Genomic DNA, 25,583 nt, shown 5'->3' on the forward strand with positions numbered 1-25,583 from the left:
AGAAACACAAAGCAGTGTGGTCACTCCTTGTCTCTGCACGCCCTCCCTGCCTCTGAAACACCAAGTGTGGATCCATGCAAGGCACGGTATTATGTATTGCTGCCTGGAGCAAGGGGACACTCCCTGCACAGAGACTCCCTAGCAGACATGTTTGTGACCTCTCCAAACAATTTTCCTGCAATGACGTCTCCAGTCGTCTAGATCTTGGCAACCCTCCCTAGTAAAATAGTCTCAGAAATCAGATGTCACAGCTGTCAGTCACCCACAATTCATCTTTCCCACAAAGCCATTGGATGTGACAGTAGCTAAGCCCATTCTGAAAAATTACTTGAAGGCAAATTGTTGAAAAACAGGCTGTGGAAATGGGAACAGTGAGACCAGTGCCTGTGCTGATTTGCCTAAGGTTTGGATACAAGGTCACGTAGTAGGAGAAATGAGGAAAAGAACCAGCATATGGTGCATAATGGGATAATTTCAATAACAAAATTGCTAATTTTCACCTCTTATTCCCAAAGATTCATTTGGGCAATCTGGAACCTGACCTCCTCCCAGCATAGGTTGTCCTTACATTGTACTGGTACTTGATATCACACACAGGAAGGTCACTTTGTTGGTCACCTCCCAAGGAAATATTACACTGAGCAAAGAAAGGGAGGGATAGAAGCCAGCACTGCTTTTCTTACCAACTGCAATAAACCTGCAAAGCAGTTGTGTCCACTCCCACAAACCTCCTGCAGCAAAGGGGTGAGAGAAGGAGTGATTCAGATTAAGGAGTGAGGTGGAGCTTTTATGCCAGAAGCATGAATTTCCATGCCAGGATGATAGTTCTAAAGCATGGGGCACTACTGCCAAAAAACACAACAGGGAGGATATTGAGACCAGTGGTGCAGAAGTAGCTCTTCTCGTGTGTTGTATGCATAATGAGTGCAATTCCAGTGTATTTAACAATGGCTCTACTCCTTCAAAAGTCCATGAGCAACAAGAGCAACCTTTGCCACCGAGTGCTGTTTTTTCATCATAAAAATTGTGACTAGATGGATTACATGTCTCCCTTCCAGGACCATCCACCACTCACTTACGAACCGAGCACTCAGCACTTAGTCAAATTATTTTCATGTTACCACAGAACAATGAGCCCCTGGGCCTCCAGTGGGCCACACTTCTGCAGGTGAGACTGCAAACATTATCAGTAAGTGCTAGAATGCTTATCATGTTTGTAGTAGCATTCCTATAACACTCAGGAAAGATTTTATCAAGTTTGTGTTGTATGTTCTTAGCAGCTTATTAGAGCCACTAGCCTAAAAGCATCCTCAAATAAAAGTGACAAAAAAAGTTGCTGCTTCTGTAGTTCATGCACTTAAGTGCAAGAAGTGCATAAATTACTTACAGCCCTTTCAATACTACAGCAATTGATCAATTTACATCATCTTTAGAACCATGCCTGAACCCCCTCTTAGATCTTCGAGTGTCCTTGAAACACTTGGCCAGGGTGTCTGCTGTTTCTGACATGAACTTTCCCTACGTAACAGAATTTCCATACTCACAGAAAATCTCCCAGCAGAGTGCTTTTTAAATGAAACATTTGGAAGAAGGTATCTGTAAGATGTTAGAGAAGCATCAAAATTTAAAATGTGAATTGCTTCTTTAATCTGTTTCCAAAGGACTAATCCTACTTCAGATCCCCGCTATTTTATGCTGCATACGTGAAATATCTGAAGATTCAGGAACAGACAAAGCAGTCCATAAACATCACTTCATTTACAGTAAAAATTCTAAGGAAATCCATAAATTTGGGGGTTAATAATGTCAGAGAAGATGCACATGATCTCACCTGCTCTCTATTTCACTCTCTGTTTAAGAAGGAAAAATGTCCACTACAATTCCAGACTCTTTCCCAATAAAGAAGGACAAGATTGTCTAGAATGTTTTATTTTTCAATTTCAAAAGAATATTCATATGAATAATTCACATTAGTGACTGGAAAAACTAAGTAACTACAGATACATAACTTTGTAAACAACCTTTCTCCAGAGCATGTGAAAGTGTTCTGAATATTAGAATTTTGTTCAAATAAGAAGCTCTTAATTATACTTTTAATTGATTATTAGTACTTAACTACATGTGTTTGGAGGGAAGACATTGTGTGAATGATTACATGATACATTCAAAAAAACCAGTCATTTGTTTCCACTGCACAGTTTATTCAGTTTCAAATTAGAAAAAAATTACTGTGTATTTGACAATTTGCATGCATAAACTCAAAACATTTCAGCTCAAAAATTTATTGATTTCTTCCAGTCTTGTATTAAGGCATTCAGGAATTTCACCTAGGCAGACAAATATCTGGATTTAAAAAAAAAAATAAATAATAATAAAAAAAAAAAAAAAAATCGAAATACATAGACAAGTTGCAAGTCAGATTTACTTCTGTTAACGAATATGACCACAGTGAGTCCTGGTAGTAGACAGTTGCATTCCTTATCTTTTCAGTGTGTATAGCTGATAGGAGTCAAAGTGATTGGGAAGAATTATCTTCAGCAAAACCTTCTTCAACAGTTTCTTGACTTGGAGTGCTGAATTAACCATTGTAATGTTATGTCTGCCAGGATAGAAGAAACAAAACAAAAAACTCAACCTATTTGCAGACTGTAGAAGCACAACACAACACCACAAGGTTAATACAAATGCAAAAACCCCAACCAAACAAAAGCCAGAAACCACAGGTTCTCATTCACACATAATTTAAGAACTTCAACCTCCAGGTGGCCCTTTTCTAGTTATTTTTTTGGATGTTTTTAAATCATGTGCATTTTGTATTCTTGAAATATGATGACTGACATCAAGTTCGCTAAGCCATAGATAAGAAACTCCTGAAAAAGCAAAGATTTAAGATGACCATAAAACAAACTGTAAAATCTAGACTAGAATGAAATGCTGTGTGAGAACAAAGGCGAATACACAAACAGAAGGAATGAGAAGAGCAAACATCTGACAATACAATAAGAAGCTATTTAGCTAGGCTGTAGGAGTCCAAGGTCTCTGAAAGACATGCAACATTCGACTACAATTTGATAGCTGAAACTGGCACCCCTCCTGATGCAATCCAATGCATTGAGCTGAAAACTGCAGCAGTTCACAAACTGATTCATGGGCAGATTAGATGTTTTCGCCGCAAGGCAGTAACATCTGTCAGGAAGGCAGGAAGGATGTCAGGGGGCAGCAGCAGCTCTAGCCCTCAAATAGAAATTTGTTGCCATATTTGTCTTAAGCTCAAGACAGCACTCCATGAATATCCTTGCAGGCCAGCCTAGGTACTGAGACTGCAGAAAAAAGCAACCCATTGCATTTATATCCAAGTTAGTAACTCATTTAAGTATCTTCCACAGTCTCCCAGGACAAAGTAACTGGCAGCCTTACACCTACACCTCCTGACGAGACCAGTTAGCAAGGCTGCAGTTCGCACTGGAAAACCAGTATCATCTCATTCAACTGCACTGACATCAGTCAAAAACAGAGAGTAAAAACACAGCTCCCAGCCTTCTCCTGAACAGACTACTAGTTTCATCAATTTAATAAGCTAGCATAACAGTCTTTCATTATAAATGTTGTACTTTACAGCCCTTTGGTCTCCCTAGCTTCTCACCAAACCTCTTTTCTCAAGGTCTTCCTCAAAATACGGCACATGGTGCTCCACCAATGCCCACACAGTCCCCAATGTTACACACAGTGTGCTCCCATTTCTTATTTTGTTTTTGGCAAAAATTCAAGAACCTGGTTAGTCTTTCTACACACAATATTACACTGGAAGATACCTGACCAAGTCTGAGTTAGGATTTCAGTCTTTTTCATCACTACTCCCAGAACTTCCACAAGTAAGTGATCGATACTGCTCTGCATTAATGATCATTCTTTCATGCAAATATTACCATCCTTTTTGTTGCCCGCTTTTCTGCTCCAGAGCGTCCAGATAAATGGACTGGGATCAAAATCTATTTTCTCCATGATTCTTTCAGAAATTAAGCTTGTCACAATCCCACTTTTAAGAATCTCCACTGCAGCCTTGCCAGTGTGATGAGCATCAAGCACAGGATTTTGAAAACCTCAGTAACATTCACTGCCCTTCAACTACTGAAATTATCCTGTGTTGTCTTCTACAGTCCTTATCTCCTGAAGTCTAATCTTCCCCAGTGTAGCAGCACCTTCTGTGCATCTCCCTCACTCAGAGATAACATCTGCACCCCAAGCTGCAGCAAACATGGGTCTGGTCCCCTTCAAATTCACATACCCAAGTCATGTACACCATTTCCAAGAGAAGCCCTCAATTTCCAGGAGAAGCCTTCACTGCCTAACACATCTCTGCACACAGCTGAAATCCCCCCCCAGTTCACTGAAGTCCAGGTGCCATGGTACAGTCTCCTCATCATCTCCACTACCTGGTTCTCTCTGTGTGGGATGGAAATCTCCCCTGCTGCTGAGAGGAAGTGGCTTTCTTTCCATTCCCACTCTCAGTTTCTCACTCAGCTGAGCCCTACAGAGCTTCCCAGGTCTTCTATGAAGTCTGGCTTCCTCACATAGCAGCTATAAATATCTAGCCAGGCTAGATCCCATCCCATCCAGCACCACTTGTCTCAGCAGCATGCAGAGAAGGGTGGCACAGAGGTAGCATGCCCCCAGACAATTGCTGCTGCTGCTAGCTCAACCTGTTCTTCAACCCTTCCTCCTGCCCTGTGGAGGAAAGGGAATGGGAGAACACCACAGAGAAAAGGGATAGGAAAGTGGGAGATAGGAGAGGGAAGGAAAGGCAAAAAGCAAAGGCAGATGGAAGACAAATTCATGGGAATAGATCTTCACTGACTACAGGATATACTCACTGCACTTCTACTTGGAAAATAGCACCCATCCCCCAGTTCAAACAACAGCCACATGCACATAAAACCTGCTTACCAAATAAAACTGTGGATGGAGTAAACCACCAAAAATTTTTTAGGACCACCTAACAACTGGAGGGCCTTCATATGCAGCTACTGTTTTTTCAAAAGTAACACAGGTTTCTTGTGAAGGATTCAATTACTCCAGGCTTTAAATACGCTTTTCAAAATTGTCTGTCAAATTAACTTCTCATGGAACTAAATGTTTCTACAAGTTTTTTAATTACACATAATTCTATGTTAAAACAAAAACAGTTGCATACAATATCTACAAAATATCTTGCAATGTAAATTGAGATCTACAATAATATAGTGGAGGTAGATGTCCAAACCTGATCTGATCCAACATACAAAGCATTTACTGATGACACTAGAAGCAGCTCACCTATGTTATCCTTCTCTTTACAGGAAATAGAATAGCAACAGATTTCTCTGTCTTGAATAGCTGAAAGGTTTCTACGAAACAAAAACGGTAAGTACTGTTATAACCTCACAAACACTGAAAACAGAAATTTCCATTAAATTCTGTGTTTTCTGGTTTTTTTACACAGGGGGTTCAATTCTATTCTCAGATGTTAAATTCTTAAAATATGCCACTGCACACAGAAAACCGCATGTTTCTTCAACTATAAGGATTAAAATGTTAAAAAGTCATTTCACAAAAATTTGAATTTCTAATTAGGTCAGTGCAGTAGTGAAAAATAAAACCACAGAAATCCGTAAGCTAAAAATAATGTTTTGTGTTTGCAACCAAGTATTACCCATGTCTTATCATTCACCTTTTACTCTCTTCACTTAGAATTCTGAGGTTTTTTTCTCCACTAAATCGTAATAAAATAACAGTACTCAAATGATCACACCATTTATCTTCAGGATGTTTACTGTATCATACTTAATATATGAGATCTGACTCCTACTGAAAGGATGCTTCCACATTTTGGAAGAAACTGGTTCTTAATCAGCTTCTTACTGGGAATTCTCCAACCCCTCACCTCAGAGCTTCTGAACACTTTGTTATTTTTTCATTTATTTACCGTCACACAAGTGACACAAACATGAACAAAACATTTTCCTGAAGCAGGTGGGAAGTGAAGGCACTGAGAAGTCTGAAGACCATACAAGAGATTCTAGTAAAGAAGAGAACTAAACAGGGACCTCCCTGGCCTTCAGGAGAGCAGACCTGGCCTCTTCAGGAATCTGCTTGGAGAAGTCCCATGTAGTTAGGCCCTGTAGTAAGGAATGACTTAAGACAGCCAGTTAATATTCAAAGTTCATCTCCAAACTTAAGAATAATGTATACTAACAAGCTTGGAAAAGAAGACAAAAGGCATTAAGTAGATGAACAGTAAGTTTTTGGCAAAACCCAGTAATAGAAAAGAAGCATACAGAAGGTCAAAGCAGAGAGGTAACCTAGGAGGAATAAAGAAACATTGCCCAAGAATGCAGAGACACCGGTAGGTCAGCCAAAGCCCAGCTGAAGTTGGATCTCATGAGTGATGTCAAAGAAAACTAGAAAGTGAGAAATGGAAGACAGTGCGCCCATCGCTCAATGAGTCTGGGGACCTGGTTACACAGGTAATGCTGCCTTTGCTAGCAAGATCAGCCTTCAGAAACCCTGGGCCCCAGAGACCACAAATAAGTTAAGAGCAAAGAAGTTGTACCCTTGATGGAAGAGGATCAGATCAGGGAATAAATAAGCAAACTTGACATAGAGAAGTCCACCAGCCCTGGTGGGATGCACCTACAAGTGACAAAGGAACTGGCTGATGTAACTGTGAGGCCACTTTGAACAATCATGTCGACTGGGAGAGATGCCTAAGAGTAAAGGAAGGCAAATGTCCCTCTTCAGAAAAAGGAGGACACGGGGAAGGAAGTACATGACAGTCAGCCCCGCCTTGATTCTTGGGAAGGCGATGATGTAACTAATCCTGGAAACTATTCCCAGGCATGTGACAGACAAGGAGGTGACCAGGAGTAGTCAGCAGGGATTCACACAAGGGAAGTCATGCTTGACCAACTCAATAACCTTCTGCAATGAAATCTACAGTTTGGTAGATGACGGGAGAGCAACAGATACTGGGCACCTTGACTTAAGTGAGGCTTTGACAGTGCTTTCCATAATATCCCCACAGACAAGCTGAGGAAGTATGGGTTGGATGCCCAGATGGTGAAAAGGACTGAAGACTGGCTGAACACTGGGTGATCAGTGGCACAGAGGCAAGCTGGAACCCAGTGACTACCAGTGAACACCAGAACCAATACTGGGTCCAATCCTGTTCTACATCTTCATTTGTTGCAAATGATGGGGCAAAGCACAAATTTGCTGATGACAGAAAACTGGGAGGAATGACTGATACACCAGAGGGTCATACTGCAACACATGCAACCCAGAGGGACCTCCACAAGCTGGAGGGACCCCCACAAGCTGGTGAAAAGGGCTGGCAGGGACCTTATGCAGATCAACAAGGGGAAGTGCAAAGTCCTACACCTGGGAAAGAACAACCCCAGGCATCAGGACATCGGATGCCAACTGCCTGGAAAAGCAGCTTTGCAGGAAAGGACCTGGGGGTCTTGGTGGGTCACCAGGTTAAACACCATCAAGCAGTGTGGTAAAAATCCTAACGGTATTCTGGGGTGCACTAGGAGTGCTGCCAGCAGGCTGAAGGAGGTGATCCATCCCTTTTACTCAGCACCAGTAAGGCTGTACCTGACCAGCTGTGGAACATCAGTACAAGAGGGATATGAATCTACAGGATAGAGACCAATAAAGGACAACTAAAATAATTAAGGAACTAGAGCAACTCACATACTAAGAAAGGCTGAAGAGCCGGGACTGTTTAGCCTAGAGAAGAAAAGGCTTAGGGAACTTCTTATTAACATGTACAGAAATCTGAAGGGAGCCTGCAAAGAAGATGGAGTCTAGTGATGGGACAAGAAGCAGTAGCCATGAACTGAAACACAAGAAGCTCTCTCTGAAAACACAGAAACACTTTTTACCCCTGAGACTAACCAAGCACTAGTAAAGGTTGCTCAGAGAGGCTGCAAAGTCTCCATCCTTGGAGATGTTCAAAAGCTGCCTGGACATGGTCCAGAGCCATCAGCTCCAAGGGGCAGAAGTCTCTGTTTGAGCAGGTAGGTAACCTCAAGGTTTCTTCCAACCTCAGCCATTCTGTGAGCCGCAGTTTAGTAGACCAGACTCTGGACCACCCTTACTATACCAAAACTTCACTTACTTTCTGCTAACTAAAATTATGTGACTTGTGAGTCCTATTTTACAAATTTAGTGCTATACTGGTCATTTTCACAAAATTGTATATTTTCTTTGCAATTAGGCTTACTATCCATCAGTTTGTTAGTTTCAGTAATCCCTAAGTTATGCTTCGGATATATGGCAAAAATACCTCACTTTCTTAAATATACCAGCATTAGATTGATATGGTTCTGTTCTGATGCCCCATTCAAGCATTAAACTGATACTACATTATACTGTGAGAAGTCAAAGTGACCATTTCACTATCCATAGCAGTTCTATCCTCAGTGATGAGAAAACAGGATTATCTGAAATAATTTTACACTACCAAACAACAATCGAGAGGTTCAATTCTACTGTAGGCAGCCTAGATCACTACATCAGGTGCCAGCAAAGCTCGAAGTGGAATACCTGAGAATGTAAAATAGCATCTTTTATAGCCAGTTATTGCCATAGACTACCAATAATTTTGACTTACATACCAAATTTCACAGTGTCTCAGCTTTTTACAAAAGCCAGCTACTTACAATTTTTCAATTAACTGCTTCTCATCCAGTGCACCTGGGAGGTCTCGTTTATTTCCAAGAACTAGCACCTGAAAGAAATAATTCATATGCATATCAAATCCAGGAGCAATTAAAGTTTATTTTTTGTCTGTAACTTTTTGTTGGCATTATTCTGAATCTTGCAGCTATTTAGAATGTAACAGAGGACATATTCAAAATGACCAATGAATGTAGGAACATCATGGAAATCCCACTCCTAGTCAGGACCAGATGCGGGATGTGTACCCTCTGACAACTGGATCAAATTATTTCTGGGTGCCTTAGTATCAGAAGTCTCCTCTGGAAGGGAATCTCTCCATTCTAGACGGCATTATAGGATGGTGTCAGATTAAATGCAAAGAAATGTGGAGGAGAGCATGGATCAGCTGCACTCAAGCAACCAAAGGATATTCAATTCAGAGGAACAGACTGATATTAAAGGAAAGTAGGGCCCCAGCAGCAGAGGCTGGTCATAAAGATCCAGACAAAATTCTCACTATGCTTTTTTGCTCCCATGCTTCTTAACACTGATTAAGTGAACAGCTCAGCCTCTGAACCAAGTATCACCTAAGCACCAGCCACCCATCTCTCCAATTTGAGCATCCATGGTAGAAATCTGAAAGGCAGCCATTAGGAACTAAGTCCAAGAAATGCAGAAAATTTAACGAACAGACGCTGGAACTTCAGAGTTCCTATTTAAGGCTTCAAGTATAAATGAAGGTCAGATAAATGGGTTAAGCACATTCTAAGATAAAGTAAACAATGGCAGGTTTTTCTAGTTATGATTGCATTATTGTTTTCCAGATGTGCTACAATTCTAAGTCAAGACCTTCCCATTATTTCCCATGAATCTGGAACATATTAAACTCATTACTTACAGTCCAGATTAATAAAGTTGCTCTAAAATCTATAGTGCCAAATCCTGAGCACAATAAATTGAAGGAAGTTCAATACCGATAACTACATATGAAACAAAAGTAAGTAAAACTATGTCACCACACCTTGAAAATTATCAAGCGGGTCAGGTTGGGCATTTGGAATGTGATATTGTAACATATAAAAGGCAAGGAACTTAATTAAATACTACTGAAGATATGAGAGACCAATCACTTAAGTAAGGAAAAGTTAGAAGCAAAAAGCATGTGAAGAGAGTGCAAAGGGCAGGCAATGTCACTCCCCATGAACAGCATTAACTGTAGATTTCTGTAGGATTTGTTCAATAGATAGAATAATATATAAAACCACAACAATAGCAAACCTTATAAAAAAGATGGAGAATCACTTGAAAAACTCTCCTTTGAGAAAAGTGGGAGGAGAGGAGGGAGACTGACTCTATACTGGAGATACCATTTTTATACAGGCCACGTCCTAAGTATCCATGGGGTGTAGATGCCATTCCCGTAACTGATGGCGCATGTACAATCACTTCCTTTCCCACAGTTAGCTATGGTGGCAATATCCAGATGGGTAGCATGCCGAGATGTCAACTAAACCTTCAGCTCCATTAGGCCTGGAATTAGCTCCTGCCTACTGTGGCATCTGTGCTTAACTCAAGTTCCTGATGTGATGGCTTCTCTTATGGGGAGTTCCTTCTGCGGTTTTTCTGTTCCCTCTGTGTCAGTGTTTTGACACACTTCAACTGAGTTCTTTAAGTTCAACACTGTCTACTCACCCTCAGGTAACTTTGATTACTTGTAGTTGCCAAGAGTCCAAATAACTGCTTACAAAAAATGGACCAAGGAAGAGCCATCAAGTTGTGAGGAACTTCTTCCTCATTTGTATGTACTACTGTTTTCTTTCTTATAATCAAGGTATGAATTCTTGCTTGGTGGTGTCAACATAAAGACCAATGATAACCTGATGCATTCCTAAATTGGCAGATTACATTTAAATAAACAACATTAGTCTCCACCTTCATATTCCTCATTAGAATTTCAGCTGAATAGACTATTCTTTGACACTTCCAACTGGAGAACAGATACATATTTGCTTTTTTTCCCACACAATTTAGTTTGAAATATTAAGTCAAGAAAAAAGTCATGACACATAAAAAAGCCAAGCTCCTACACAATTTCTGGAGGCAGAGAATGCTACTATTTGATATTATTGTCTTCCAGCCTGCAGAAAGATTGATCTCACATGCCGTAAGATACTGCCAGATACATACCTGGATCACTGGCTGAAACTCAGCCAACAAGGAACTGACTGGAAGTAATTACTGTCTGATAATGCCAACGTGAAAACACAATTTTTCTGAAATCTATTCTGAACTTTAGGCAAGAAAATGTACAAACACAATGCAGCACTTGTAAGCTGTTGAGTATATGAAAAAAAATCACAGCAATTTTTCTAAGAGTGCTCAATGTATCAAGGCTGCGTCATATATAGACTAGTATTTTTAAGAGACTGGAGAAACCAGCTCATGAGGATTTAAGCCGCATTATCAACATCCAGGTAAGAATAATAATGAAAATACTTACTGGAATTCCATGCAATTGTGGCTTATCTATCAAACTGTGTAGCTCATTCTTTGAAGCTTCCACTTTTTCTAAGTCTGCTGCATCCACCATGTAACTGCAACAAAGAATAGTTATTTATGGTATGGACCATTACCTGCACAAATTTGCATTAAAACATCTGAAATGTGACAAACGTATTGATGTTGACAAGAGCATTAGAAAAATCCAAAGCTGTATAAGCCCTGCATTTATTGATATAGGAAGACAGAATTAAATACAGCCTGTGGGGAAAAATGGCTTGGAATATGCAATTACTTACATGTCTGGGTTGTTGCACGTGCACAACACACTACTTTAATTGTATTGGGACTTCTTATGTGATGGAGGTGGAGAGGAAAAAAAATCTATTTTATTTATATTTAATTTAATGTAATACCTAATTTTATAATATATACTGCAAAGTACATTTTCTATGGACATACAAAAGAAAACTTACACAACTGCATTGACTCCTCTGCAATAACGCTCCCACATGCTTCGAAACCTTGGCTGTCCTCCAATGTCCCACACCTGAAAAGGTAAGAACACTCTAGCCCCAAAATGGTTTTTAACTACATAGTCCTAACCCAACAGAATAAATTAACTCTAATATGCAGCATGCAGGTTGTATTGCCAATTCCAAAATTTTATTAGAATGGTCTTCTTGGCACCTTCCAGCTAATGAAGGGGGGCAAGCATATTCACAGAGTAAGTCAGGCCTATGGCACCAAAAGTTCCAAATGTTCTTTAGGAGAATGTTACCCTTTCCCATTCACTAAAAGAAAAGTCTTATTCAGATATGGAAGTGAATTATTGCAAATGCAGAATCTCAAAACAAAAAAGAGTATCATCATTATATGAAACAGTTATGCAGGGAATTTTTAATGTGGCTAGTGAGACCTGAGTTAAGAATCTATCAGATCTTCAGCAGGATAAAGAGAGATGGTAAATAAACAAAGAGCCGGTCAGAGAGCAGACTGAATCCACGTAGGGGGTGATATTCCCCACTCCAAGGAGCTCCAATACCTCCACAGCTCTCCCACTGGTTCAACAAACGTGCTTTAAAAGACACATGGATTAATTAAACAAAACCAGAAAGTAACAGTCGTATAAGTAAGCCTGAAGTGATTAAGCAGTGTTTCTTGAAGAAAGAAAGCTCAAATTCTTCTTATGATGTTATAAAAGCTCCAATCCCATAAATACTTACACATGCTATTAGTGTCCAGCAATCCCATGGAATTCCTCTTTGTTAAAATATTAACACACTATCTTCCTTTACAGGAGTTACATACCCTGCTTTACTTGCAAAAAAAATTGGTATTTTTGGTGGATGACAATACCTTGTTTCAAAACTGTTTCTCAGGTCAAAATACCAGGTAACATCTACATCATGCAGGTCAGGGCTTTGTGATAATGTATCTGTTACAACCACATCCAAACGGTTGTGTTACAACTGATACAGATTAAGACAGTGATGAACACTGAAAAATAAAAGTAATGGATTTTTTCCTCTGCCAAGGACAAAGAGAAGCAATCATTTCTTATTTTAAGCAGATTTAGCTATCAAAGTAATATATACTGTATACCAGATCTAGGAGGCATATATATCACAGAAGAAACTAAATTTGGAAGCAATATATACAGAAACAAATTTTTTTAAGAGTTGTCCTCACATTTACACTACAAATCCAAATTAAGCCTGCTGTGGCAACAAAGCTTTGCACAAAACAGAAAGACTTCACAGACCCATGGGATAAGGCATTTTTCAATTAATGTCCACTATCTTTTTAATTTCACAGTCTGTAAGTCATATTTATGCATCAATTTCTGTATCATTTTCAATATCTTATGTTCATATTTTAGAAAGAAATATTTCCCAATTCACCATTAAAATTATTCCCTGATTGATATCTTACCACTCCTTCCAACGTAAAATTACTGTATCACCTAAATGTACAGTGCCTTTTGATCCCCTGAATAAGATCAAAAATTTTACCCATGAAAGACTTCTGACCACGAAGTATCACTTATTATCTGTACTGACAATTGAAGCACTGTATCAAAGGTCTTAGTAAAATAAACCTTTATACTGTAAAAGCCTGAACATGATGAGTACACAGTTCACCATTATGGTTAGGTGACAAAACTTAAGACCAACACTAATTACTCAAATAACTCATCAAGACCTTGAAACTATTGAAAGCCATCTGGTGCACATCTGTGTGTCTTGAAAAAGAAACTAAATTATTTTCTTGGTAGACCAGAGGAAAAAAAAAAAGGGAAAGATGACAGAGCAGGCTAGTAGTCAGATTAGATTTTTAGAATGCTGATAGCCATGAAAATCTACAAGATGATGTAGCCTGGACTAATCACAAAATAAATATACAAGATTAAAAAAAACCTGGTTTTGTCCTTGCTTAATGATATACTATATCTTACGGTATTAAATTGCATTGCAGAACAAGATTACTCTCATTAGGAGAAAAAGTCACCTTGAAACAATGGAAAGATAAGTCATTTCCAGTCAGTTTCCCTAATCAGGCTTACAGCTATTCATTAAAGTACAACATGAAGGACACTATATAGACTAGGGCGTTTTTGATAATGCTTTGGAACCAAGTTTATATCAATATAGTAATAATTATCTGAAACATGGAAAAAAAATAAATGTATGAAATGAAAAAAAAAAACCTCACCTCTTTCCCTTTGAAAACAAAATGGTTTTAATAGTAACTTTCTAATACTCTTTGTTATATTGAATAGCCAATGAAAGAGTTAACTCCTTAATTCAAAATACAAATTACTGCACCAAACTATTTTCAGTACACAACTACACAGGCAGAATTGTGACAATACAAGAGGCGCCCAGGAAGGAAAGGGGAGAGGTCTTAGTGTTAAACAAGTTTTCTCGCATGAGCCTTGCATGTTTTGTATGTCAATTATTTTTGCACCCCAGTATTTAACACACAGGTAAAAAATATTATCTGGGTACGAATGGGGATAGGCAGGAGACTAAACCTTAACAGCCAAACATACAGAAAGCTATAAAAAAAGAAGTCTGCTTTGTCTGGTTGTTTTTAAAAAGAGGCTGGTCTTCAAATTTCTCCCATGGTTTTTACTGGCCCCTCAGGAATAAAAGTTTCGTAATATTTAAAAGGTAACTTTATCCCTAGAACAGCAGCTGATTTTAAGAATCAGCAAAAGTTAACAGAATGACCAAACTGAGAAAAAGTTTCTTTGATACCCAGTACCCTTGCCTCAAGGAAGATTAAAATCTCAAGGATTTGTTGTTCAGGCTCAATTTCAAAGGCTCATATCTTGCTGGTACTGCATTTTATACATCATTGTTTTATTCATTCTTATCTACTCCTATAGTGTAGTAATTCCCATTGTGCTTGCAGCAGGTCTACACTGTCGTTAATTAGTGCAACGTTTTAATCTGTAAACTAGATCACCATGATGGAACCGCTGTTTACCACCTACTTATCTGAAATATATCAACTTCTTCTAAAAGAGAAAACTTTGGATCTATCTTTTTCCAATTTCTTCAGGAGGATCTAAGGCTCCATCTTAAGACCACAGCTATTAGCTCTGTCTAAGGAGCAGGTCCTTTTGTTTTGTACAGAGCTGTATCATGACAGTTGAGCAAAAATGCACATTAATAGGTTCAAAGATTTTTGAAAGCTTTCAGTTACAGGAAGGTTCATTAACATTCTAGCTGCGTTTCTTCAAATTAACTCATATTGAAGGAAGGCTTGATGGTTCATGAGAAAGTTGCAGGAAAAGGGTTTTCTAGATGTCATGTTACATGGCTTTTTTTCAGACTTGCTGGGTAGGAGATTTCTTGTGGACAGAGATTACAATAAGGAATTTGTATCTTGATGTCAGTGTGTGAGTTCAGTACCTACAATCTCACAGCAGTCAGCCAAGCCTACACAGCCTTTCAGGCTGATCAGACGTAACATCTTGTTTAGGATGACTGAATTGCACTCTAGGCTTGACAATACTGACTACAGCTCCTCTATTATTAAGAGTTTAAGCCTCACTGCAGATATAGACCTGTTTACATGCAGACATCTTAATGTGCAATTTGAATCCAACACTACAGATATTTGAACTTGGAAATGTATCTATCTTTCTTCTTGGAAGTATGCAGGAAGTGTCAACCATAACACCTAACCTAAACAAACAGGCGAGGAAATTGTTAAGCAGGGAGGAGTATTTGGGCAGAATGAGGCAGCACCAGTAACATCAAACACCACAAGGCACAGAGACAAGCCTAAGACGTGACCACACATACACAGCAAGCAGTCATTGTCCTCACAGCCAACTCAGTGTGTAATGATAGGGAGCAACTGGAAAGCATGGGACAACTTCAATCATCTAAAATTTAGGCATTTAATTCAGGTGACCAAAATTTCTCTTTGGCTACTGAAGTGCTCAGAGGGCACCAACAGCAGTAAATTATTCTGTCAGTTTCACCCACCTTGCTTACCTGGTGAGCCATTCTCCAAAGCACCCCCTGCTCCCCAGCAAGTTCAGACAACCGCCTCAGGCTGGGTTACTTACCCTCTGGCTAAGCTCATGTGGGACAAATCCTAAACAATCACCTAATCTAGACCAGAATCTTCAACCAAGAATACCCATCTTTTTTCCCTAATAAACAGAAGAATAAAAAAACTAAAAACCTTAAACATTTTAATTCTTGCCCTGTATACACAAATCTATACAGCCTAACTTGTAGTACCTACCAGCCATGTAACTTAATATGGAAGTTATCTTACTAATTTAGAATACTTGCTACTTATTATCCTATATATTGGAAATTCCTTCATAGTTGCTCTTAGAGTCAAAAAAAAAGGTGCAGTGTGGTTACATTTTCTGTAGGCAATATTTCTCAGAATACTACGTTCTTTGAAATCAGTCTTGGCCCTTTAAAGAACTGTTCTCCCTCCTCTACTGCTGATAAAGTCCAACTTTTAAACATACCATTGGGCATTTTAATCATATCAGATAAAAAAGCTATATGCACATTTCAATGTTCGTAATTTAATCGTAACATTTTCACTGAAGAACTGGAAATAGACTTGCAACACAAAATGTTCATGAAGTATCTTCAACTCCTGACAACAAGCACAGAGGCATTTTAATGGGAAAGAGTATTTCTAAGAGATCAGGGGCTTTTTCCCACTTTATCAGACACAAAATACGATGCTAGAAGGATCAACAGGTGGATTTTAAACAAGACACAAAAGCAAAGTCCTTGTATTTAACTTCCTAAAGGTCCTATCAGTCCATTTCTCCAGCCCGTCAAGGTCCTTCTGGATGGCAGCAGAACCCTCTGCTGCACCAGCCACTCTTCCCAGTTTTTTACTACCAGCAAACTTGTTGAAGGTGCACCCTGTCCCACCACTCAGGTCACTAATGAAAACACTAAACAATCCCTGGGATTTAGCACTAGTAACTGGGCTTCCTGTTATGGATCACAGCTCTTTTGAATCCACCAGGACAGCTCTTCCTCACAGACAACTACCATAAAACACTGGGACATCCAGCAAAAATCCTTTTTTTTATAGAAACACCGCTTTGACTTAAAATCAGGCCAGACACGGCACAGCTTTTTCAGAGTGATCCAAGTCATACTGAATAGCCAGTATGTGCTGAAACACTGCTGAAGCTACACTCAAAGTACACACACAGGCTTGTATTACTGCATGACATTTGAAATGACAATACAATGAGTAAGATAACCTGAATAGTAGGAGGAAGCACTACAAAGCAGGAGGTTTCTACTTCTATGAGGATGCACAGAGACCTGAAAATGCTACTGTCCAAAGCAGGCATGCTGCAACAAAGGCAGCTGGCAGAGGAATGCACAGAGCTGGTATCCTTCTCCTGTCTCTCTGCCTCATCAGAGCAAAGTGCAAGCAGCAGGGAGCTCAGCTTTGCTCTCCCGCAGCCAGGCTGGGCAGGGTGTGGTGGAGGGACACCGGCATCTAGTGGTGACAGCTGGGGTGACCACAGTGACCACAGCCCACCCCCCCCCCCCAGCACCAGTCTCCTGAGCAGCTGCTCTCCACTCCCTCCAGACCACAGTGGCTGGGAAGTGCAGAATCTGCCTGGCCATGCCATTTTAGGAAAAACAAATGCAAGAGCAAGGGAAATGAATCTGTGGCATTATCTGTGCGTGTGCACGTCTGTGTGCCCTACTGCCTTTTAACTAAGACTGTTCTAAGACCATCACTGCAAGAACTAAAGGTTACTTAGCTGGAGGTTCCCAATCACTTTAAATAGCAATTCCCAATTCAAGTCTTCTGAGGTTCTTCAACTTGACTTGTTAAAGTAAATTTTATTAATTGTTGTCTAGCCTGTTGAACAATAAATCTCACCAAAACAAAAGGACTGCTAATACTAAGCGGATCCAAAACACGGAAAAACCATCAAAATCAAATCACTCAGCAAACAGCAAAACTTGTTTGAAATTAAAATCTCGAAGCAATTCAGTCAGGTATTTTTTGTCAGGGAAAAAAAAGATAGCCATCAGTTTTGTAATGAACTTCAATACAATAGTTCTAGCAGATCCCTAAGTTATTGTACCTAAAATATTTAGATGCTAGAAATCATCCTGTATTTCAGTACCTCAACCACAGCCTCAAAATATAAACTGCCTGCCTAGATTTCAAATACCCTGTGGTAAAATCGTTCCTTAATTGCCTTCTCTTCTTGGAAATAACAAGTGATAGGTTATTAAACATATTGATAAGCGAAAAAATTGACAATTTGTGGTAAAAGCTGACAGTCTTACACTTCTTAACAGGTTTAGCTTCAATTCAAGAACATCTGAAACTGGCGTCTTCCTACACTTGTGTAAATAAGTGCTTTTCTTTTAGTGTGGTTCAGACAAACAGTTATCCACACACACAGGTCAGTGACCATACTTTTACATATTAAGATCAGAGATTAAAAATGAGAGTAAATCTACCGGCTTTTGGAAATGACTGCCAAAATCAGAAGAAAGGAAAGAAGACCACGGGTTTCAGTTCTTTGTGCTTTCTGGAATTGTATGGAATCTGCAGATGGAACCAACGTAAAGAAATCAGGAAGTGACACTGCAATAGCATGGTACTTCCTCCTTAGTGGCCTACCCCAATACAGCAATAAAGAGATAAAGGATTAGTATCACCTAATTTCTGGGTTTACAACTTACTTTTCCAAAAATGATCAATCTTACACTTCTAGAATGTCAATTTTTCACTTGATGACTTTTTAACCCAGATGATTTCTCAGCTTCAATTTTCAAAGATTATGTCATTTTTCTCAAAGTAAAATAATTTTGGAAACTTTATCTAGCAATAACCTGTAAGATTTTAATCTAGATACAGGAATAGCGACATACAAGTAGTTTATCCTGACAGACTTTTAAGGAAATAAGCATCTATGTGTAAGAGTCATTTTCCCCTATACCCCTTGCTTTCACTGAATGCTGTTGTAGCAGAGAGACTGTGAGAACGAGTCAAGATATCTTCCTGTGCAGACTGGCTTCCAAACCAAGTATCATTTTTGAAACTAATAAACATATTAATTGTGTTAGCATTATTTCCGTATTCTTAAAAGTTCTATTATTCTAACTATATATAAAAATACTTTTGAGATCAAAGAGTAAAACAACGCACAGTTCCACAGAACGTCACCCACACCCTCTCTGCACAACTTAATCTCTTCTACATCTGACAATTCTGCAGCAGCACCAGCACAGCCCTCCAAGTATGCCTGTGCTTTCTCTCTATCAATCACGGCCTCATTGCTTCTGTGCAAAAAACAAAGGAAATTCCTACTCCTGTGGATTATTTATGAACTACAGTTGATGAAGTAACTTTTTTATTGACTGTGGCATCCCTAGAACTTGATCAGTGGTTTAGGAGTCATACCAAACCAGAGGAAGAGTATTTGTAGAACTGAGGGAGAAAAGAACTTATATGTTATGGAAAAGGAGGGAAAAGACAAGGTAAAGAAAAAAACCTAGATTCGCTTGACCTAGTCTTAGCTAGAAGTTGTGAATTTCATCTAGACTAATCAACCATGCTCCCTTCATAATCAAACAAACAGTGCCTTAAGGCTACTGGAGTGATTTATCTCTATTTTGATGCCCATGTGTCTCTATAGCTCTAAGAGACAGTTCCCTGAAAACTAACTTAAACCAGATGTACTATTTCAGCATAGCTAATATTTGAGCTAAACCACACTCTCCACTGAGATGCCTAAGTCAGGAATCAAGTTGCCCCAGATTTCACTTACAGTTGGGAGGAGCAGGGAAGGGGAAGAGAGAAGATAGAATCACCCTCAGGAGTCAACTCAGCTACCTCAGTATCTCCACATTTTATGACTTTCCTAAATCAAAAAAGTGCAACAAAGCTTCTGCCTGGGATGGAATACAATGAAATCAAACAGATTAATGTAACAGAGAAATATATTACTATTCCTTAAAAAAAAATTTATTCTGGAGCTACAAAAACAGATATGGGACCCTACAATCTTAAAAGTAATTTCCTGTCTTTCATATTTTCAGTTGAAATTACTCTATTATTTATTCACTCTGTATTAATTCAAACATGCACACCTACCTTTATGGTAACATTTCCTTTTGTTATTTTTCTCATATTGAAGCCAACTGTAGGAATCATATCTTCTGTGAACTGCCCCGACTAGAATATAAAACCAAAATTATATTTATTATAAAACAGCTGATACATACAAGAAAGGTTCTCATTTGCAAACTATAAAACGCTATTTTACAATATGGTAAAATATGATATTAATTTCCACCAAGAGTGCTGGCCAGCACTTCAATTACTGCATTGTCACATCAAGGAAGACTGTTCATTTCAGTCCCTTTAAATGATCTTTTATTCGCTTCAGCAACAAAGATCACCCCAGACACCATGAGACTTCAGATAATTCTTCATCTGATCCTTTGGCAGCACAGCCAAAATACAGAATTGTAGGATGATTTGAGTTGAAAGACACCTTCAAAGGTCACCTAGTCCTACCCCTGATATGATGAAATATTATTAAACTGACTACACCATGATTTTTTCCGGTAGTTTCTCACTACTGTTACCACTAGTTTAATTCCAAATATAGAAACAGTGACTTCCCATGCAGAGAGTACTATGTGCAGACTTGTTTCTTCTGTGTAGGTGACAGCAGAGGAATCCTGCTGCAGAGCTAAGAGAATGCCATTAAGACAGAAAAGTACAAAGTACTAACTCAGTATACCATAAACCCTCAGCACAAAAATGCTGCCTCCTCCCCCAGTTCAGAGAAGTTTTTTCACAACAGAGACACTTATCACACCAATGGGAATCCTACAGACTTCTACACACTACAGAAAACACATTTTGAGGATAAAGACAAAACTCAGGTCTGAGTAGGTAACTCAACATCCTTGCTTTTGAAAATGCAGTATTAACAAGCTATTGTGTCCCCTGGCCATGGTACAGTAAGATAGGCAGTTCGTAACTTATGTCCACACAGAGGCCCAGGTGCTCTCTGCAATGCACAGCAGTCCTGGTTTTCCAGTACCTAAGCAAGGAAAGCAGCACCTTCTGGGCCTGCCACTGCCCTTCCACATCTATCTGCCCATATTTACCTCATCAACCCATGTGCCCTGAGTAATTTTTTTTTTTGGAAAAAAATTATGGGTATATCAACAAGGCAGGATGCAGTCATGTTCCAGCAGCTCCCTCTCATCTGAGAAATGGAAGATCAGAGCTTCAGGGTGCACTGAACAGCAATGTCTCAGTCCACCCCTCCAGGGCTATTCCCAGGATCTGTACAATTCCTGAAACTTTTCTTTTTCCCGTTTGTGGTGGAGTGAGAATATACTCTGCCTCCAATGTAAGGTTAATATAACGATATAAGGTTAGTAATTTTTAAACTGGGATTTTAACAGCTGTGTAACTTTTGACAGTTACGTGATTGCCTCACAAAATCTTGGAGTTTGCAATTAGATCTTTCAGGCAAGAAACAACTTCCATCAGTTCCTTATTCAACCTTACTTACGGGAATCTTCTTGTTAAATTCTGTACTTACACATCCTCACCACCTTGTGTCTCTTTTTTACCTCTTCTTCTCTGCTTCAGTAACTTGTCAACAGCAGTAGGAAAAAAAAAGGTGAAGACAAAAGCCCCTGCAGTTTCATACAGATACACACACCCAGCAATGACGTAAGTTTTTAACTCGATTTGGTAAGAAAAAGCCAACCTCTTGTATACTGGGTACTAGTCTCCCCAGGAAAATGGTGGAGTCACCACCCCTGGAAGTGTTCAAGAATGGACTGGATGGGGAACTCTGTGCTGTGGCTTAGTTGACAGGGTATTCAGTCAAATGTTGGACTTGATGATCTTGGAGTTCCTTTCCAATCTTAATGATTCTATAATTATATGAATTTGTGAAAATATATAGTACCTATATTTGTGGAGGACTGACATAGAAACATATATGAACACATAAACACTGAAAATTCAGTATCATTACTCAATGACAGGAATGCCTGGAAAACCAGACAGTTGACTCAGGAGGCTGTAGAAAGTCTGAATTCTGTTTTTCTCAGCAAATTATACATCATATGTAATACGTTATACTGGAAGCCAAAAATAAAATAAATAAAAAACCAAACCATCATAATAGCTCTAGCACTGGGGATAGAATGTAAAGAATTAGCATCCTCTTCATTCGTCTGTAGTCTTTTCCTCTAAAAATTCCCCATTCTGGTTGAATGGAAACAAAGAAAATATTATGTCTACATTTTTTTATTTTCCCACACAGTGAAGAAAAGAAAGGAATGGGTTCAATCGTCTGCCCAAGAGTCCAAGAGCTCCGTTTACTATTTTAAGTGTTGTAACCACCTGACCACCACAAAGACAAGTCTATATTACTGTGCCTGCTAAGGAAGATTTACATGACAAATTCTGGTGAATATTTAAGAAGTGCAAAAACTGTTATTGTCATATTTCAATAAAAAACAGATTACCTCCCAATACAAATGAAAAATAACTGATGCTAAGAAGTTTGCAATGTCCTCTAAAATTTTCTAAATATTGAACTGGTAATGAACACTGTCATCACCCTCTACCATATCAACAACCATGGACCAGATTCTACTCCATTACATCAATGCATGTCGACAATACAAGGCAGTGATTTTATCCAAGGTTTCCACTGGTAGCTAAGGATGAAATATGGCTCAAACTCTTGAGAGCAGAGACTGCCTCAAAGGGTGTTTATTCAGTCTTAGCACGATAGGATCTCTGAGTGCCCTTGCAAAGAGAAAAAGATTGTAATTTCCAATGTTCTTCCTTGATCCACTGCAGTTTGCATTTTAAGTAGCCACTATTTTGCAACAGCTATTTTCATTGTCACACTGCAGCCACGTATTCACAAACATTCATAGAGTTCCCAATCTGTTTGCCCTTCCCATATCAACAGTATTCAAGAGTAAACTATTATTTACTATTTATTATTTCTATTTATTTAAATTATTAATTGCCTTATCCTTTTTTTTTTTTTTTTTTTTTTTTTCAAAATTCTCCAACCACTTTTCTTTGGTGATTATCACAGCATGTCATCTTCAGACTGGAAGATCCAAAATGTACAAAACCTGAAATGTGTGACCCTCTTTAAGTCACAGAACATGAATGCCTTGTAGAATACTCTTATGGAATAAAATTTGCAGGGAAAATCAGACCTCCAGTAACAGGAGTGCTCTGGTGTTGAAGAAAACATCACAAACACCTACGATGCCATTCCATTGGTGGTACAGTGCAAGGGAGTTGACAAACAGTTATACACACAAGGTCTGGCACCTCACAATACTGAGGTCTCTGAACTGCTGTGTTCTCTGCTCTGTTCATGAAAATGATCCAAGAAGCAATGTAATTTGTCATGCTTTTTCCCCCATTCCTTGGCAAGGCCCGCCCTGGGGAAATGAACCCTTCCAATGGACATAAGAAGCACCAAGGCCTCTCTTAGCAAGATTACCTGAGTGCCTGACAAATCAACCAAAGTATCAGCTACATGTATGTGCCACTGATTCCTGATGTCACCCAAACATACTTTCACTGGGCAACTGCCATTCCTTTTTCTCTTGCTCTCTCTCCACTTCTTCATTCACACTAATGCATAATCTCTTATTTTTTCCTTAATCCATAATAATTTACAAAAGCAAGTAACAAATATCATATACTTAGGTCTTCATTGTGTCGATCTCTCTGACTTTAACCCCCACGCCTCCCAGCCTGGTTTTGATACATGATCTACTAGCTTTTCATGATAAGGACTGAAGAACATCTAGAAATTTTCATCTCCTAGCAGCTGAAGCTGTGATACACCTCACAAGAGACACCACCTGGAAGAAAAGCTTAACTAAGCCTCATGATTAGCATGTATTTCCATCCTTTGATGGAAAGCAAATCTTTGGGATGGACCCAAATGCATTTTGGAGGGCACAGCAATCGAAGACGAGGAATGTATTTCAGCTTGGTGACAAAAGAAAAAATGCCATGATAGGTGTCAGCAATAGAGAGGCTGCAAGGCCATCACCAGAGGGGAACGGAATGCTGGACTCGGACCTGAATGCTGGGGAAGAGCTATGGAGGATTTGTGGGAGGCATTAGTATTGCTGCAACCGATGGGAGGAGAGAACTCAGTAACAGGCAATTTGCGGCCTTGACGGATGCACGATATATTACTCTGGGATACACTGAACACGGAAAGCCAACCTGAACCACGACAAGAGCTCATGCCCATCAATCTGCTCCAAGATGGGCACACTTTGCAGCCAGACCCAGGAGACATCTTCTTCCTCCCCCTGAAAACACTTTCACGCACATCTTAGCCTCCTGCTGCGAAATTCTCGAGGTTGCAAACGATGCAAAAGCTGCCTCATGCTCTTGCCCGCCCGCCCCCCCTTCCTCCCTCCGCATCCCACCACATCCCATCGCATCCCCACGGGACCTCGCGGCAGGCGGTGGCATCACCGCAGCAGCAAAGCCAAGCCGCACTTGTTGCCGGGGAAAGGCGGCGGCCCCGGGCGGCCCCTCCAGCCCCCAGCCCCGCCGGGCGGCCGCGCCCGCCGCACCCCGCGGCCCTGCCCCGCCGATGGGCCCCGCACCGCGCCGCCCTGCCCCGGGCCGGGGTCGCGTACCGCCAGCACGGTGAGCAGCGTGGTCTTGCCCGAGTACTGCAGCCCCACCAGCGTGAGCTCCATCTCCTCCTTCCAGAACAGCGAGCGCAGCCACTCCAGCAGCCGCGCCACCAGCGACAGCATCCCGCCCAGCGCCCCCGACCTGCGGCAGGCGCCCAGCCCCAGCGGCACCGCTTCGCTGCTGGGCATGGGAGCGCCGGGGGAGGCGAGGCGAGGCGAGGCGAGGAGAGACGGCGGTGGGGCCCGGGCCGAGCTGGCGGCGGCGGGGCTGCGCGGGGAGCCGAGCGCAGGCAGGGCCTCACGTGACGCCGCCGCCGCCGCCGCCCTTCTCCCGCCGCCACTCGCTGCCGACAGGGGAGGGGCCGGGCCGGGCCGGGCCGGGCAGCGCCCTGCTAGGGGCCGGCCTGGCCGACGGCGGGCGGCCCTGGCCGCGCAGGGAGGGGATGCGGCCGCGGGAGCGGGAGCGGCAGAGCGGCTCTGGACACCGCGGGGATCTGGGGCGGGAGCAGCTGGTGTGGGGTGTGGGAGGATGGGACGGCCCGGCACAGACCTGCAGCCGTGGATGGGCTGTACAGCATCTCACGCCCAGCAACGGGGGCCGAGGCCGCGCTGGCAGCACTGCCTTGCGAGAGTTGGTGGGCTTGGGCTGCTGGACAGCATCGATTTTGTAGGTTCATCACGGCTAGTGATGGCAGTTCTCACACCCCTAGGCTAGGACCTCCACTCTTCCCAGAAAACTCTGCTTGAATTTTTCATTGTGTAGTGATAGGCTTCGAGATCCAGGACTTACCATGGTTTTATTTTGTTTCTTCTGTGATAATACCCATAGTATGACTCCTTGCCTCAGAAGACGCTTGTGAGGGTGATTTTGTGTTGTGATCAATGATGAGGCATGCTACTTCACCAAGAACCTTCTGCCTGCACTGAAAAAGCGACATTCAGCATACAGTCTCTGACGTTCAGCATACACTCTCACCATAGAGTATTAGAGAAAAGTTTGATTTACCCATAAACAGGGAAAACACTTCTGGATCCATCTGCCAGTCTCAGAACTTGCAACTGAAATTTGATGCTCTGGAAATGTTACAGTGCTGGTGGTATTGGTTGATGAACGACATTCATATGGGTATAAAAGCACATACATGTTTAGTGTGGATG

The 25,583-nt window shown here is 40.7% G+C and overlaps 1 protein-coding gene across 2 annotated transcripts; it reads right to left on the bottom strand.

The window, feature by feature from the left end:
• Nucleotides 1-2,180: 2,180 nt before the first annotated feature.
• On the bottom strand, nucleotides 2,181-24,744 carry LOC136289315 (ADP-ribosylation factor-like protein 8B). 2 transcript variants are annotated; one of them, XM_066182986.1, is made up of 7 exons: nucleotides 24,426-24,741; nucleotides 19,843-19,923; nucleotides 11,679-11,752; nucleotides 11,204-11,297; nucleotides 8,706-8,773; nucleotides 5,314-5,384; nucleotides 2,181-2,599 (listed from the first exon to the last, which is right to left on the bottom strand). In XM_066182986.1, exons 1-7 carry the CDS (start codon nucleotides 24,612-24,614, stop codon nucleotides 2,550-2,552), a joined length of 627 nt encoding a protein of 208 aa, XP_066039083.1. In that variant the 5' UTR covers nucleotides 24,615-24,741; the 3' UTR covers nucleotides 2,181-2,549. The 2 variants fall into 2 exon arrangements, with proteins under 2 accessions (XP_066039083.1, XP_066039084.1); XM_066182987.1 differs by lacking the exon at nucleotides 5,314-5,384 and having other exon boundaries at nucleotides 24,426-24,744.
• Nucleotides 24,745-25,583: the final 839 nt, after the last annotated feature.

This window comes from Chamaea fasciata, unplaced genomic scaffold, assembly GCF_029207755.1.
Source record: "Chamaea fasciata isolate MVZ Bird 193981 ecotype frontalis unplaced genomic scaffold, bChaFas1.0.hap1 SCAF_5, whole genome shotgun sequence".
Lineage (NCBI taxonomy): Eukaryota > Metazoa > Chordata > Aves > Passeriformes > Sylviidae > Chamaea > Chamaea fasciata.